General features: G+C 54.5%; 2 protein-coding genes across 2 annotated transcripts; one reads left to right on the top strand and one right to left on the bottom strand.

Moving 5' to 3' along the window:
• Positions 1 to 2,057: 2,057 nt before the first annotated feature.
• On the top strand, positions 2,058 to 3,860 carry TRIREDRAFT_119568 (uncharacterized protein; the record flags this gene model as incomplete). The annotated part of the gene is made up of 4 exons (XM_006961489.1): positions 2,058 to 2,395; positions 2,909 to 3,164; positions 3,234 to 3,629; positions 3,724 to 3,860. The coding sequence occupies exons 2-4, from the start codon at positions 2,972 to 2,974 to the stop codon at positions 3,858 to 3,860; spliced, it is 726 nt and encodes a 241-aa protein (XP_006961551.1). The 5' UTR covers positions 2,058 to 2,395; positions 2,909 to 2,971.
• Positions 3,861 to 9,680: 5,820 nt separating this feature from the next.
• Positions 9,681 to 12,192, bottom strand: TRIREDRAFT_43662 (SAICAR synthase-like protein). The gene is made up of 9 exons (XM_006960997.1): positions 11,831 to 12,192; positions 11,713 to 11,759; positions 11,503 to 11,581; positions 11,117 to 11,295; positions 10,707 to 10,746; positions 10,508 to 10,527; positions 10,197 to 10,314; positions 9,949 to 10,010; positions 9,681 to 9,874 (listed from the first exon to the last, which is right to left on the bottom strand). Exons 1-9 carry the CDS (start codon positions 12,176 to 12,178, stop codon positions 9,826 to 9,828), a joined length of 942 nt encoding a protein of 313 aa, XP_006961059.1. The 5' UTR covers positions 12,179 to 12,192; the 3' UTR covers positions 9,681 to 9,825.
• Positions 12,193 to 12,479: the final 287 nt, after the last annotated feature.

Raw genomic sequence — 12,479 nt, 5'->3', positions numbered from 1 at the left:
TGATGTCGTTACGTGTTAGCCTGTTGACGTGCATACCTACATATGGGTGGGATTCGTGTTTGCGCAATTCAGAGTTCAGCCATAGAGGGGTGGAGGGGGAGGGGGAACTTCTTGCGTGCAGTGCAGTGGGAATTCTGTTTGGGTGGGATGATGCCTGTTCGTGTTCTCTTTGTTTGTAGCCGTGGGGATTGGAGGATGGACACTATCGATGACAAGTTGGAGAGGTCATTGGTTTTTTTTTTTTGGGTGTTGTGGAGCTGTGTGATGATGCTGCGCGGGCTGCCTAGAAAACTCTACGTACGAGGCCGCTTTGACTTGTGAGGTGATGTGTGGGAATCAGGGTGGAGGGAATGTGTGGACTCGATTCGATTCCAACATGCTGATGAAAGAAGACAACACTATTACTGTAATACTAGTACTGGGAAACTTCAGCAAGAAATTCGATCGAGAAAGAGAGACAACACTGAGACTGAGACACATTGGACGAGCTGCTGCTGATCGCGATGCGGAGGCGATGAGGAGAGTGTCCCGTTTGGGTAGAAGCCGGACCAGGGGGGCATTGATTGGGCGCTACTAGGACAAGAAAGCGGCTAGGAAATTGGGCGGTTCAAGCGTTGGAAGGAGGGAATCATTAGACGGGATGGCGCATTTCCTGCTGTTGGCCCGACTACCTATCCTTTTTCTTCCCCTTGCGGGCCTTTTTTAGAGCCGGAGGTGCCGTTTGTGAAACTTGGTGGAAAGACTCAAGTGTGGATATTCTGCTAGGGCGAGAGAGAAAGATACGTAGAGAGTGAGAGAGAGAGAAAGAGAGAGAGAGCTCACAGATGTTCTGTTGACGAGAAAAAAAAAAGTGAGCAGCTTAGATCAGGAGATCAGGGGGGAGAGATGGAGGGTGAGCGGTACGAGGTCGAAGAGAGAGAGAGCTAAAAAAGAAGCTTTTCGGGTTCTGCAGATAGTGCGGGTGACGAATGCTATAATGGCCACGAAAGAAAAGTCAATGGGCGTTGGGATGAAATCCCGTATTTGACAGAATGGCGGCGCTGGCTATTGGAGCGGGATGGATGCAGTGGCTGAATTGGTGGTGATGGCGTTGTCGATGATTAGCGTCCCCCCCTGTGGCTGCATGAGAACGGGCTTGATTTGGCTGTATGCGTGGGAGCATGTGTGTGTGTGTGTGTGTGTGTGTGTGTGTTTTCTTTGCTTCCTCTGGTGCATCAATTCAGGCGGATGTTGCTGGGAACAGGAGGAGGAGAAGCTGTAAGCGAGGCGTAGGATTGCGGCTCTGCCAATTTCGCGATGCATCTTGTGTCACCTTTTCGCCTGTGAGCTACAATAATCATGGTATGTTGCGTGACGGAGCATGTACTGCATGTACATACATACCTACCTTACCTTACATACAGCTTCCCCCCCTTGTCAAGGCTCGACTGTTGCAATCCATCGCTCCATCATCGTCATTCATCTCCTCTCGGCGTGCCGTGACCCGGAGGAACTCACGCGCCGGCAAGGTTCATGTTGCAATCGACAACAAGGCAATGGAAGGCAGGCACAAGAGAGAGAAACAGCAGCCGGCGTCAGAGAGTCAGAAGAGATGTGGGCCGCAAGCTCGAGGCTAACCCAGGTTTCTGCATGTTATTTCCCGGGGATGAGGCGCAAGCTTAGGTCAATCGAATGGCTGCTGCAGCGCCGTTTCTGGTGCCGTCCAGGCGCTGCGAGCTCAGGCCTGCGGGTGCCTGTGAGTGAGTGCCTGGACCGCTGGAGCTTCAGCGACTAGCTAGGTGCTGGCGTTAGTGGCGCTAGCGGGTGGCGCTAGCGGGCTGGGATACCTGTCCAGGGGGTCCCGGACGGCGCTGATAGGCTGCGGGCGACGGCGGACCGGGGTGCTGCGGCCAATGGCAAGCCCTGTCGGTAAGGTACATGGCAGCTGTACCCAAGTACTATCGACGACGGAACCGCGAACCTGAAGGCTTCAGTTCTTGCAACAACCCCAGCACACACAAAGCAGCCAGGATGCATCGCCCCCGGGTCAAAAGCCAAAACGACCACCATCTGATGCCGATGCTGCTGCTGCTGCTGCTGGGCTTCCGCTAGCGACAGTATGGATCGCTAAGACCAGGCGGCCTGCCCATCGAGGCCCCCCCTCCTCCAATTCCCGCCCCTGCTGGCTGGGAATGGAGACTCTCGAACCTCCGGCTGTCATTGATTGGGGGTGATCCGTGCAATTCCAGCGCGCACCGCTCCACTCCTCGCCTCTGGCTCTTGTCTGCCTCGACCGAGTTCTTAAATTAATACCCGCGGCCGTCCGGCTCGATTCTTCTGCTTTCCTGCTCCTTTTTTGCTTTGCTCATCCATCCGCCTTGATCACTCGCTTTCTAGGCCCTTGTTTCGATCCAGTGTAAGTTTCCAGCTCTCTGTTTTGGTGTGTCGTCGATGTTGGGAGAGGACGAGATCTCGAGGACGATCACTACGTGGATGCTTCCACAACACGGCCTCGTCTGCGCCCAGTTCACGCATCTACCCCTGCATCTCGCGTTGTCCTCCTCTCCTCTCTTGAATATCATGTCCGAATCTGCAGAAACTCCCCCATAATACCCCAAAGGCGCGATCCTGGCTGGATGCCCACCCCCAGGCGGTGTCATGGCTCGCCAGCTGGCGGAGAGGAAAGGGCCCAAAGACGGCGGAACGCAACTCGACGGCCGTCGCCTGTCGGGAACGACGGGGACGCGTGTGTCTGCCAGCTGCAACGGCTCAACCTTTTTTCCAGGCGCCTGTTGTTGTTTCATCTTGCTCATTCCTCTCGCCTCGGATCGCCCGAGACCTGGTTTCCTCCAACACCAGCATACCAGTCACTTCGTCACCACTTTTCCTCAAGGAACAACAAATAAACTGACCATATCTTGCGCACCAGCCGACGCTTCTTCTCGTCTCTCGTTCACATACATTCTCTTCGTCCTTTCCAAACCAAGTCAAGATGAAGTACTCCGTCGCTGCTGTCTCGGCCCTCGTTGCCGTTGCTCTCGCCAAGCCCGAGTTCCTCAACTCCAAGTTCGAGGTCCAGGAGGGCCAGCCCTTCACCCTCGAGTACTCTGGCTGCTCTGACGGCTGCACCATCACTCTGCAGACCGGCAAGAGCACCGACCTCAAGGACGTCAAGGTTCTGACCAGTGAGTCCCATCTCCTATCGTTGCCAAAGACAAACAAAGGCAAAGCTCGCTGACACAAATGTGCAACAGCCTCTGCCACCGGCAGCTCCACCACCGTCACCCTGGAGGACCTCCCCTCTGGCACCTACAACTTCAAGATCACCGACAAGGAGGGCCAGAGCAACTTCAGCCAGCAGTTCCCCTTCCAGGGCACCGGTGTCGCCTCGTCCAGCGCTGCCACCTCCGCCACCAGCGCTGCCGAGTCCAACACGGCTGCTCCCACCACCACCGAGGCTGCCACCAGCACCACCGAGGCCGCTTCCACCACCTCGGAGGAGTCCACCACCGTGGTCAAGACCAAGACTGCTCACTCCACCACCACCGAGGCCTCGAGCACCTTCACCACCACCACCACCGTCGCCCACTCCACCCACAAGCACAACACCACCACCGTTGCTCCCACAGGCTCGGCTTCCACCACCACTGGTACGTATTTCACCCACAGAGAGACAATGTTTGCCTCGCACAAGAAAGAAACTCGCTTCAGATTTCGCTAACCGATGCATGTTTCCGGCCACAGGACACCACACCACCGCTGCCTCCACCTCCTCAAACCCCGCCGTCACCACCGTTCCTCCCGGAAGCGCCGCCGGCCACCTCTCTTCTCCCCTGGCCCTCGTTGCCGGCGTGGCCATTGCCATTGCCTTCTTCTCTTAATTCTGCAGATGCAGGGCCTGGGAGGGAAAGGGTGCCATCCCGATTTGTTTGCGCTTTAAGGCTTTTTCTCTGGTACCGGTTAAATTTAATATCTTGAGGCAAGGTTGTGTTGCTGCTTTTTTTTTTCTTCTTCACACAGCACGGCAAGGTTGTTGGGAAATGGACGGAAGAAGGGGACGTGCTCCGGCGTCTGTCAGCCCTTTTCTATTTATTGACGATTGCATGGAAAACCTACCTAAGCTTCTTTGACGATAATGTCAGCCTCTGCATGTACTCTAGTGGTATACTAATGCATTATATCCCCCGTTTTACTCTACATGACCTGCGAGTGTTTTCAATTCCCCATATGAAGACGTGTTGTGTCCGACTGGGTCCGTGATTTTGCTGGATGGAATCTGCACCTTGTTGAGTAGGTAGGTAAGGTAGGATCAGTCTACATGCACGCCGCAGCTCGCGGGCTGGACCTGATTTGACGCCTCGTCTCGTCTTGCCGTTCAGGTGAGACAGTATCACACGGCTTGACAGCGGCTGAATGCAGGAACCGTCACCGGCTGACGCAAGGGGGGGGGGAGCCTGTCCGACGCTTTTCCGTGTGTTGAGATCGTAGCAAGGCGGTCAAATGAGCAGGCTTCGTGTACCTACACGCAGTGAATGGGCTTCGAACACCATCTTGGCGCTCGAGCTCGTGTTTCTACACACAGGCAAGGTAAGTAGATACAGTAGGTAGGTAGGTTAGGTAGGTAGTATCATTATCTGGATTCCTATCTACCGAGGTGGGGGGATACGAGGGGAGGTCGGATTGAACCGATCTGCCTTCTTCAGAGATACGAAGCCGGCTTGTACCGATCTGCTTTTTTCCCCAAAATACGAAGTTCGATTTTGATCCGATCGGAGAAAAAAAAAAGATGGGGTTTTTACGACGTCTTGTAGAGATAAGATGTGCACAGAAAGTAATTACTGAGTGCTACGTAATGGTGAACTCTTCATGGCGATGAAGTTTCGAGTTTTGCTCGGTGATGCTCTCCGCCGCTGTCGCTCCCCCTTGCAAGGGGGCTTCGGGATCATCAACAGCAACATCATTGTGCTTATCCGTATTACATTCGGGACTTGCATCCGGTATTCGCAACGACAGGTGCTGTAGCACCCAATGGTGTAATTGCGCATGTATGTGCGCCCGTCACAGCCCAGCACATTACGTGGCTTGACGCGGAATATCTGTATGCATGCTGTCGTCGGCTGTAGGGCCACACTGCATCAGACGATTGGGCATTAAATCCCGACTTCCAAGCTTCTAGACTGACCTACATACCCTACCCTACCGTATTACCTTGTGAATTGACATCACACGTTCAGGCGCGCAAAGAGGATTCATTCTTGGTGTGAACCGGGCACCCTTGCGCCCGAAGCTGCCCGTGTTTCGCAGGGGGCGCAAAGAATGGATTTGGATGCGACGGTGATGGCGCCCGATATTTTGCGGTGAGGTTTGTGACTCGAATCGATGGCTTGCTTGATTATATATTATGCGCCTGACTTGCTGATGTAGGGAGGGTGACTCGCGCTGGTCATATGCTGGGAGCCCAACCCTAGAGGGAGTCGTGAGAGTTTATATATAGGTAGATGGGTAGTGCAAAGGCAACGTGTCACGACAAGATCAAGGAAATACAAGGCCATACTTCTGCTATATCAGTCTGTCTTATTATTCATTATATGACTCGCAATGACGGTATAGCCCTCTGAGGGTTTAAACAATCTGCCACCACTTTCCGCCATGCCTTCTGTCTCTATAGACCCTATACATGAAGCAACAAAGAAAAGAAAGAAAGAAAAAAAATCATCGCTTTTTTTTTTCTCTTTTACTTTTCTTTTCTGAATTCTATCTGGTCAATTGATCAATTATAATGCCGCCGTCGGACCTCTAAAGAAAAAAAAAAAAGGAAAAAAAGCCGGGGACGATGTGACTAGCGCGCATTGAAAGCTGCAAGAGCGACGATGATTCAGGGGAGGGGAGCTTGATAGTAACCCAAAGCGAAAGACGGTGAAGGAAAGGGCAGTTGCAGTATGCAAGAGCATTCGGCCGAGGTTTCCGTTTTCGAAACAGATGATTCAATGCCCGGCTCCTCCTTGGGCTGTTTCTCTGGTCTTTTCATCTTTTCATCCTTCTTCCTTCTGTCATGATGATCTCAGTCTGGTGATGGTCATTGTGCTTTGTGGTCCTTATTCTTTTGTTTCTCCCTCTGTGTCTTTTGCAGTGGTGTCGTGGCAATGTCTCGGCTTTTCGTCTTGCGAGAAATGGGCTGAGACTCGACGCCTTGCCATGTTCCGAATTCCTTGAAACAGTCTCAGGCTGGTGTGCGTGCGGCTTGGATCGGGACTGAACGACCTTCTTTGACGACAAGTGTTGGCGAGGTGCCGTCTCAAGGTAAGCTTGTGTTCAATCCGATTCAAAGCTCAACACTTTCTTATTTCTTGTTCAGGTCATTGAGACTGTCCATGGCCCACGGTGCCATATGGGAGACGGCATGCTCGGCCGGGATATGTTGGTCGGTCCCCTTCGAAGCCTTGTCGTCAATCGGCAAGCATGGGGAGTGCGAGCTGGAGTCACTCTTGCCATCGGAGCTATCAGGGTCTCTGGTGGCACGAGCGGTGCCTTGTCCTTGCGAGGCCATGTCAGGACTCAGGACATCGAGATCCTGGAGACTCTGCTTGGACAGACCACTCGGCACACCGGAGGCCTCAGTGCTCACTCCGCCTTCCTTGGGGACAGGCGGCCGCTCGGCATCTCCTGGAAGAGAGCCCAGCTGAGGATCATGGAGAGCGTTGGTGATGCTACGGTATACCCCTCGGATGGATCGATTCTTGCCCGACTCCAGGGGGATAGTGAGTGGGTACGACGAAGTCGGCGAAGCCATGGCGGCAAGGGAGAAGGAGTCGAGAGTTGAGGTCGGGCAAGACAAACGTCTGTCGGCGCGTGGAGAGAAGGGATGGGCAGTTCGTCCGTTGCAATAGGAGTGTTCGATGCCTGGAAGCGAGGAGAGTGAGTTGTTGAAGAACAGAGATATGAGGGGATGGGGGCGTTCTTATACTTGTCGGATTGGTTAAGCGTCAAGTCGACCCGGGGTCAACAGCAACAACAAGCACAACCAACGCGATGATCAACGCTGAGTAGCGTGATGCTGAGCGCAGGCATGGGCGTGTTGTCAACGAATCGGCATTGCTATTGTCATCGGCCTCGAAGGAAGCCTCAGCGGCCGCCTTAGCCAGTCAGGGGCGTGTGAATACTTCCCGGTCCCTCCCCACCGCGAGCACTAATCGACAACGCCAGCCACGGGCTGGACTCAGAGAGCCTTTGCAAGTTACCGAGTTGGTAGGCTAGGCGTGTCGCTGCTGCTAAGCGGAGGCAGCAAAGGCCTGGATCTCCCTCTGCGGCGAAGCAGGCAAGAGAGAGACGCGTGCGCGGCCGCGTTCAGAGCTAGGAACTCCACGCATAGGCCAGAACACAGCCCAGATTTTGCCAGTCACTGCTTGGGAATGGTACGTCAGGCGGGCAGGGTTGTATGGGACTTGGTTTAGCGATACCCGTTACCCTGCCGAGGGAAATTCTGTGCCTGGCCTGAGCCGCCCCGAATCAGCTAATACGAGGGATTGCTTCGTTTCTCGGTGAATGTTTTGTTGGGCCAGACTGACCTCGGCCACAGATTCTCCTTTCCTTTGCGGCGATTACTATTCTGGTCTGAACTCTTGCGACGGGGGCAGGGGAGTCTATGGCCCGGTAGACCTGAACGCTATTCCTTTGTCGAGAGGAAAGAACCCCTACCACCCATCGGGTCAGTCTTGGTTTCGTTTGGCCTCCGGGATGTCTAGCTGTATCGGTACGGCGCGTGATGCACGAGCAATGTACGGCGTATATTCTCTGCAGCCCCCTTCGCCGCCTCCTACTCCACGATATTACCTCGTTTGGCTGCAGAGCTGTCAGGGCCGTCATGGACCTGCTTTTACCAACGCTGTGCTTTGCCATTCTGTCGTGGACAGGATGCTGGGCCGGGAATGCCGCACATGACCACGAAAGTGTTGTGTTGTTTCGAAGCAATGCCTCAAGCGTCATTGGGCAACACCCGATGCTACATCATCTCTTTGCCACTCAGCTCGGATCATCCCTATCTGCCTTCATGCATCTGTGCGGCGGTACAATGGGCTGTACATGTAATGGGAGGCAGAAAGGTAGCCAGCAGGTACCTACTTAGGGAGGGGGTGAGCCAGGGACTCCTTCGTTTAGGCACCTCATGTAGGTCCTGGCTACTCGGACTCAATGACCGGCTGAAATTTGGACTCAGGTCACTAACGTGGCAGGTACAGTGGTCCGCGGACAATCACAAGCCAGCCATGCGAGGCCGCCTAAGATGGTGTGGTATCGTATGGGATGCTATCAGCTGTGCAGGCTCCAGGTCGGTGGCTACAGTCTCGTCGAAGTACTCAGGACAAAATTCCTGTGTGGCATCCACTGGGAAGCTGGCCCACGATGCAGGGGAAATCGTCTTCACACAAAGGCCGTTCTACAAGATGGCGCCCGAAGCGCCCCGCTGCTGCGGTTTACAAAACATCCCGCAAGGTTGCTTTACGCAACGCGTCTTTATGTCAACTACGAAGTTACAGTACCAGTAGGGTTCACCTACTTGTCAACTCAAGGCTTTGAGGTGGGAGGAAATATGCCTACACGCCTGGGCGGCGTGTACGAAACACTAGGGATGTACTCCGCATATACCTACGAAGCACATGCACTCGGTATGCGTGCTAGGTACCCTTTGTTCTTCTGAATAACCCCTGCGGCTACTAGGTAGGTACCTACCTATTACTAAGGTACTACCAGCCTTGGGAGGTTGATTTGGACGAGGCTCAGAGAAAAAATGAAATATGATTTACCTTGGGCGGAGACAATTTTCTCACCATGCGGCTGCCTCTCTTCCTTGTCTCTCTTTCTGCCTAAGGGTACATTCTCTCTTCCCTGGCATGCATAAACCCGGTTGCCGCTTTCAGCCGCTCCGAATCTGCAATCTCGTTGTATTCGTTTGATTGACCGACGACTTGTCACTCAGCAGCTTTGCTGCCGGCCAAGACGCCCAGATTCACCTTGTTCTGGATTCTTGGGTCTAGAAAGATCTGGCCCTGAGAGCGAGAGGGGTCTGGATTTTCTGGCGATGACAGGCAACCAACGGGCTCGGCAGTCGTCTCCCTCGTTAGCGGAGGGCGTTTGGCTGCACGAGCAAGGACAGGGCCACTGCCGAGATGGCTTTTCCTCGTGAAGCAGGATCGAGCTCATCGATATCGGCAGGGAGGGAACCAACCAGTACTGGAATCTTCAAGAGCCTACAAGCAGGGCTGGAGCGAGCTGGAGGCGCAAGACAGGGGCCATGGCCTTCGCTGCGTGAACAGGCGCTGGCCAATGGTAAGCTCGAGGCTGCCCAGATCCCGCACCAGGTTTGCCAACGCGCTTGATGCAGCCAGAACAGGGCGCTGGAAGGAGATTCGAGAAGAATCAGCCTCCTTACGGAGATTGGGCTCCCGAGCTTGCTTTGTTCGCTGTCGAGGCGTATTCAGGGCATTTGTCTCACAGCCATACGTCATGTGTCCGTCCAGACCGCGTGGGCGCCTCACTTGCACTCGTGCGCGATCTAGACTTTGGTTATTTCTTCACGCGACAGGGTTCACCCGAGACGGAAAAGCTGGCCATTAGCCTTGGCCGGTGTGCGATGCCGAATAGTGCTGGAAATCATCGACCTTGCGAATCTCTGTTCAACCGATCGCACACGCACGTCGTTGCCTTTGTACCAGAAGCCGACGGCGCTTAATGGACTTTCTTGGCTCGCCGCAGGGGCGTGGTGGATCATTCCTGTCACTCAAACGCGCCCCATATCCCCGCAAGTGTCCCTGTCCTCCTCGTCTCTCTATCTTGCCTCATGCGCCAGTGGCTTCAGTTTTCCAAGGCTGCCAACGCCTGCTCCAGCGATTTACCCGTGAGGCTATTGATTGGTGGTCAGCGGTGGCCGCGCGTGAAATATATGAATTATGACGAGTTGCTAACGAGGGTACGCACCGTTGGAAAACGTCTCTATATTTGGCCGCTGTCTCGTCGACGACCGAGGCGGGTAGCTCGACCTGGGGTTGATCAGTTAGTCACCAAGTTCCCAGGATACGAGTCAGGGCAGCCAAGTTCCGAACCCCCGGGGGGTCACTCGATTCTGTTTGCATCGGACTGTTTTCTCGTATCCGCATCCACGATCTTGAGATCGGAAAAGCGGAGTTTGGGCGATTTTGACAGGCATCGCCTGCGATGTGACTTACGTTGGGCTTGCCCTTGAGCCCTGAGCTGGTCAGGTAGTCTCGGACGTACTGCTTGTCATAGGAGGGAGCCTCGCTGCCGGCCTTCCACTCCGCGGCGTTCCAGAAGCGCGAGCTGTCGCTATTGTTGGGCACCCGAGGTTAGCATCTTGGACTTCTTGTGCTTCGGAAGTGGCAACTCGTGTTGCGAGTGCCGGTGCTTGAGTGGCACCCGTAAGATTCTACTTCAAATCTCTCAGGATGCAGCTAGGACTTTCCCCGCTGATCCCGGTGAAGCTTGGGGTGGACCATTGGCTGGCGGCAGATCAACTTACGGGGTTAGGACCTCGTCGACCTATTTCGAAGGAGATGAAACATTAGTTTGTGGGTATTCAGGTATGACTCTTGATATGGAGCTTTGGCTGAAGGCAAGGGGAGCAACTGATTGGGCCGCTCTTCTTATTATCAGGAACGCTCGCCTGCAGCCCCCTGCATAGCGATAAATGGAGAAAGGATCAGGATCTGTTGACTCACCAGAACAACTTCATCAGTGGCCTCGTCAAGGGCGAATTCGCTGCATCGAATATGATTAATGAGGTGTTCGTCAAGGAAGTGACAGGGACCGGGATGTATGTTGGGAAATGTGCAGGTTGGGATCTGCCGATACGACGTGGTATTTCAAGGCTGACATTGGCTAGGGGAGTCCAAATCCCTCCTTCTCTCTCTATCATTTGCCACCCTCCCAAAGAGAAAAACAGCTGATTTGGGGCCCGCAGCGGAAGGGTTCGCTGCCTTGGGGGGGAGGGGGAAATCATGCCCATCGGCTAAGGGGGAGTATGCATCCAATCGGATGAGGCTGAAAGGGAGGAAGCAGGAAAGCAAACAACAAAGCGAAGCCAGGGTGTGGAATGCGAAAATACGGACGACTAGATGATACGACTTACAACTTGGTGTCCGCAACGATGATGCCCCGCTCGAGGGCGTACGCGGCGGCGGCGCTGTACACGGCCAAGCTCAGCTCTTGGATGCGGGCGGCGTACTTTTTACCGACGATGGAGACGGCCTGCTCGGGGGAGATGTTCTCATCCTTTTCACCCGCCGGAGCTTTTGTGGATGGGGTGTACTTTTGCCTCGTCAGTTTTCATATGTCACTCGATGAGATGTGATTGTAGTGCTGAAGTTGATTGGGCATGACTTTTTGTGTTACTCTGACAGGGAGGGGACCAGGGGTAAAGATACGGGGGCGGAGAAGAGAAGAGAAGAGAAGAGCAGAGAAGGAGAAGATTGAGGCTCAAAATTAGGGCATGGATTGATGACCATGGTTACTTACGATGGGGCCGTTGGGGAATGGGCTGCAGAGCTGGAGGCCGGGCGGCTGAGGGATGCCGTGGACGGTTCCCTTGGCGGTGCTTGGATCGACGTTAGCTCTGAAGGCAAGGTGGTGATGAGATGGCCTGATTTCCAGGGTGCAAGATCAGCAGCACCGGGACAATGCCAAGGCACAGGAGATGGGGCTAGGCTGAGATGAGGGTAGACGTACTATTCACTCCAAGCGCTTCCGGTGATGTAGCCTCGCACAATGGCTTCCTGCAGCATCCAGTTAGTGTCATCTTACATGTGACGCTTCAGGGAGCATCCTCATATGGGCAACAACTCACGATAGGGAAGACCTTGAGGCGGCGGCAGACCATGGTGCGGCCCCTCAGTAGGGCGCGCTCCTCGGGCGTCAGCGGGGCCGAGGCCGGGGGCGTGAGGGAGATGAGGTGGTGCTTGAGGCCGGGCACCTTTTGCTCGAGGACGGCGAACCAGTGGGCGGAGATTTGGGTGAGGATGAGGCCCTTGCCGGGGACGCCGTTGGCGAGGACGACGTCGTAGGCGGAGATGCGGTCGGTGGCGGTGAAGAGCAGGGAGCTGTCGTCGAGGGCGAAGAGGTCGCGGACCTTGCCGGTGGAGAGCTTGGGGAGGGAGGTGAGGGTGAGGGAGGTGATTGCTTGGGAGGAGGACATGGTGACGGTAGTGGTGGTGATGGTGGTGGTGTAGTTGTCCTCTCTGTATGTTGTTGAGAAGATTTGTTGTTGGTCCTTGGGTTAAACTATTCGATTGGGCCGTATTTTGAAGTATTCGTGGGTGAATTGTGGGAGAATTGAGGGTGAATGGAGGTTGAGATGAGGTTGAAATGAGTGACTAAGATGACTCGGCTTGTGAGTCGATGTAGAATTTTGCCATGTGGGGGCCAAGATCTGCTGCTAGCTCGCCGATTTGTGGCGTTTTATCTCCTTCTCCAACATGCTAGCAGTAGTAGTGATA

This window comes from Trichoderma reesei, assembly GCF_000167675.1.
Source record: "Trichoderma reesei QM6a unplaced genomic scaffold TRIREscaffold_1, whole genome shotgun sequence".
NCBI lineage: Eukaryota > Fungi > Ascomycota > Sordariomycetes > Hypocreales > Hypocreaceae > Trichoderma > Trichoderma reesei.
This window is presented reverse-complemented; position numbering and strand designations above follow the sequence as displayed.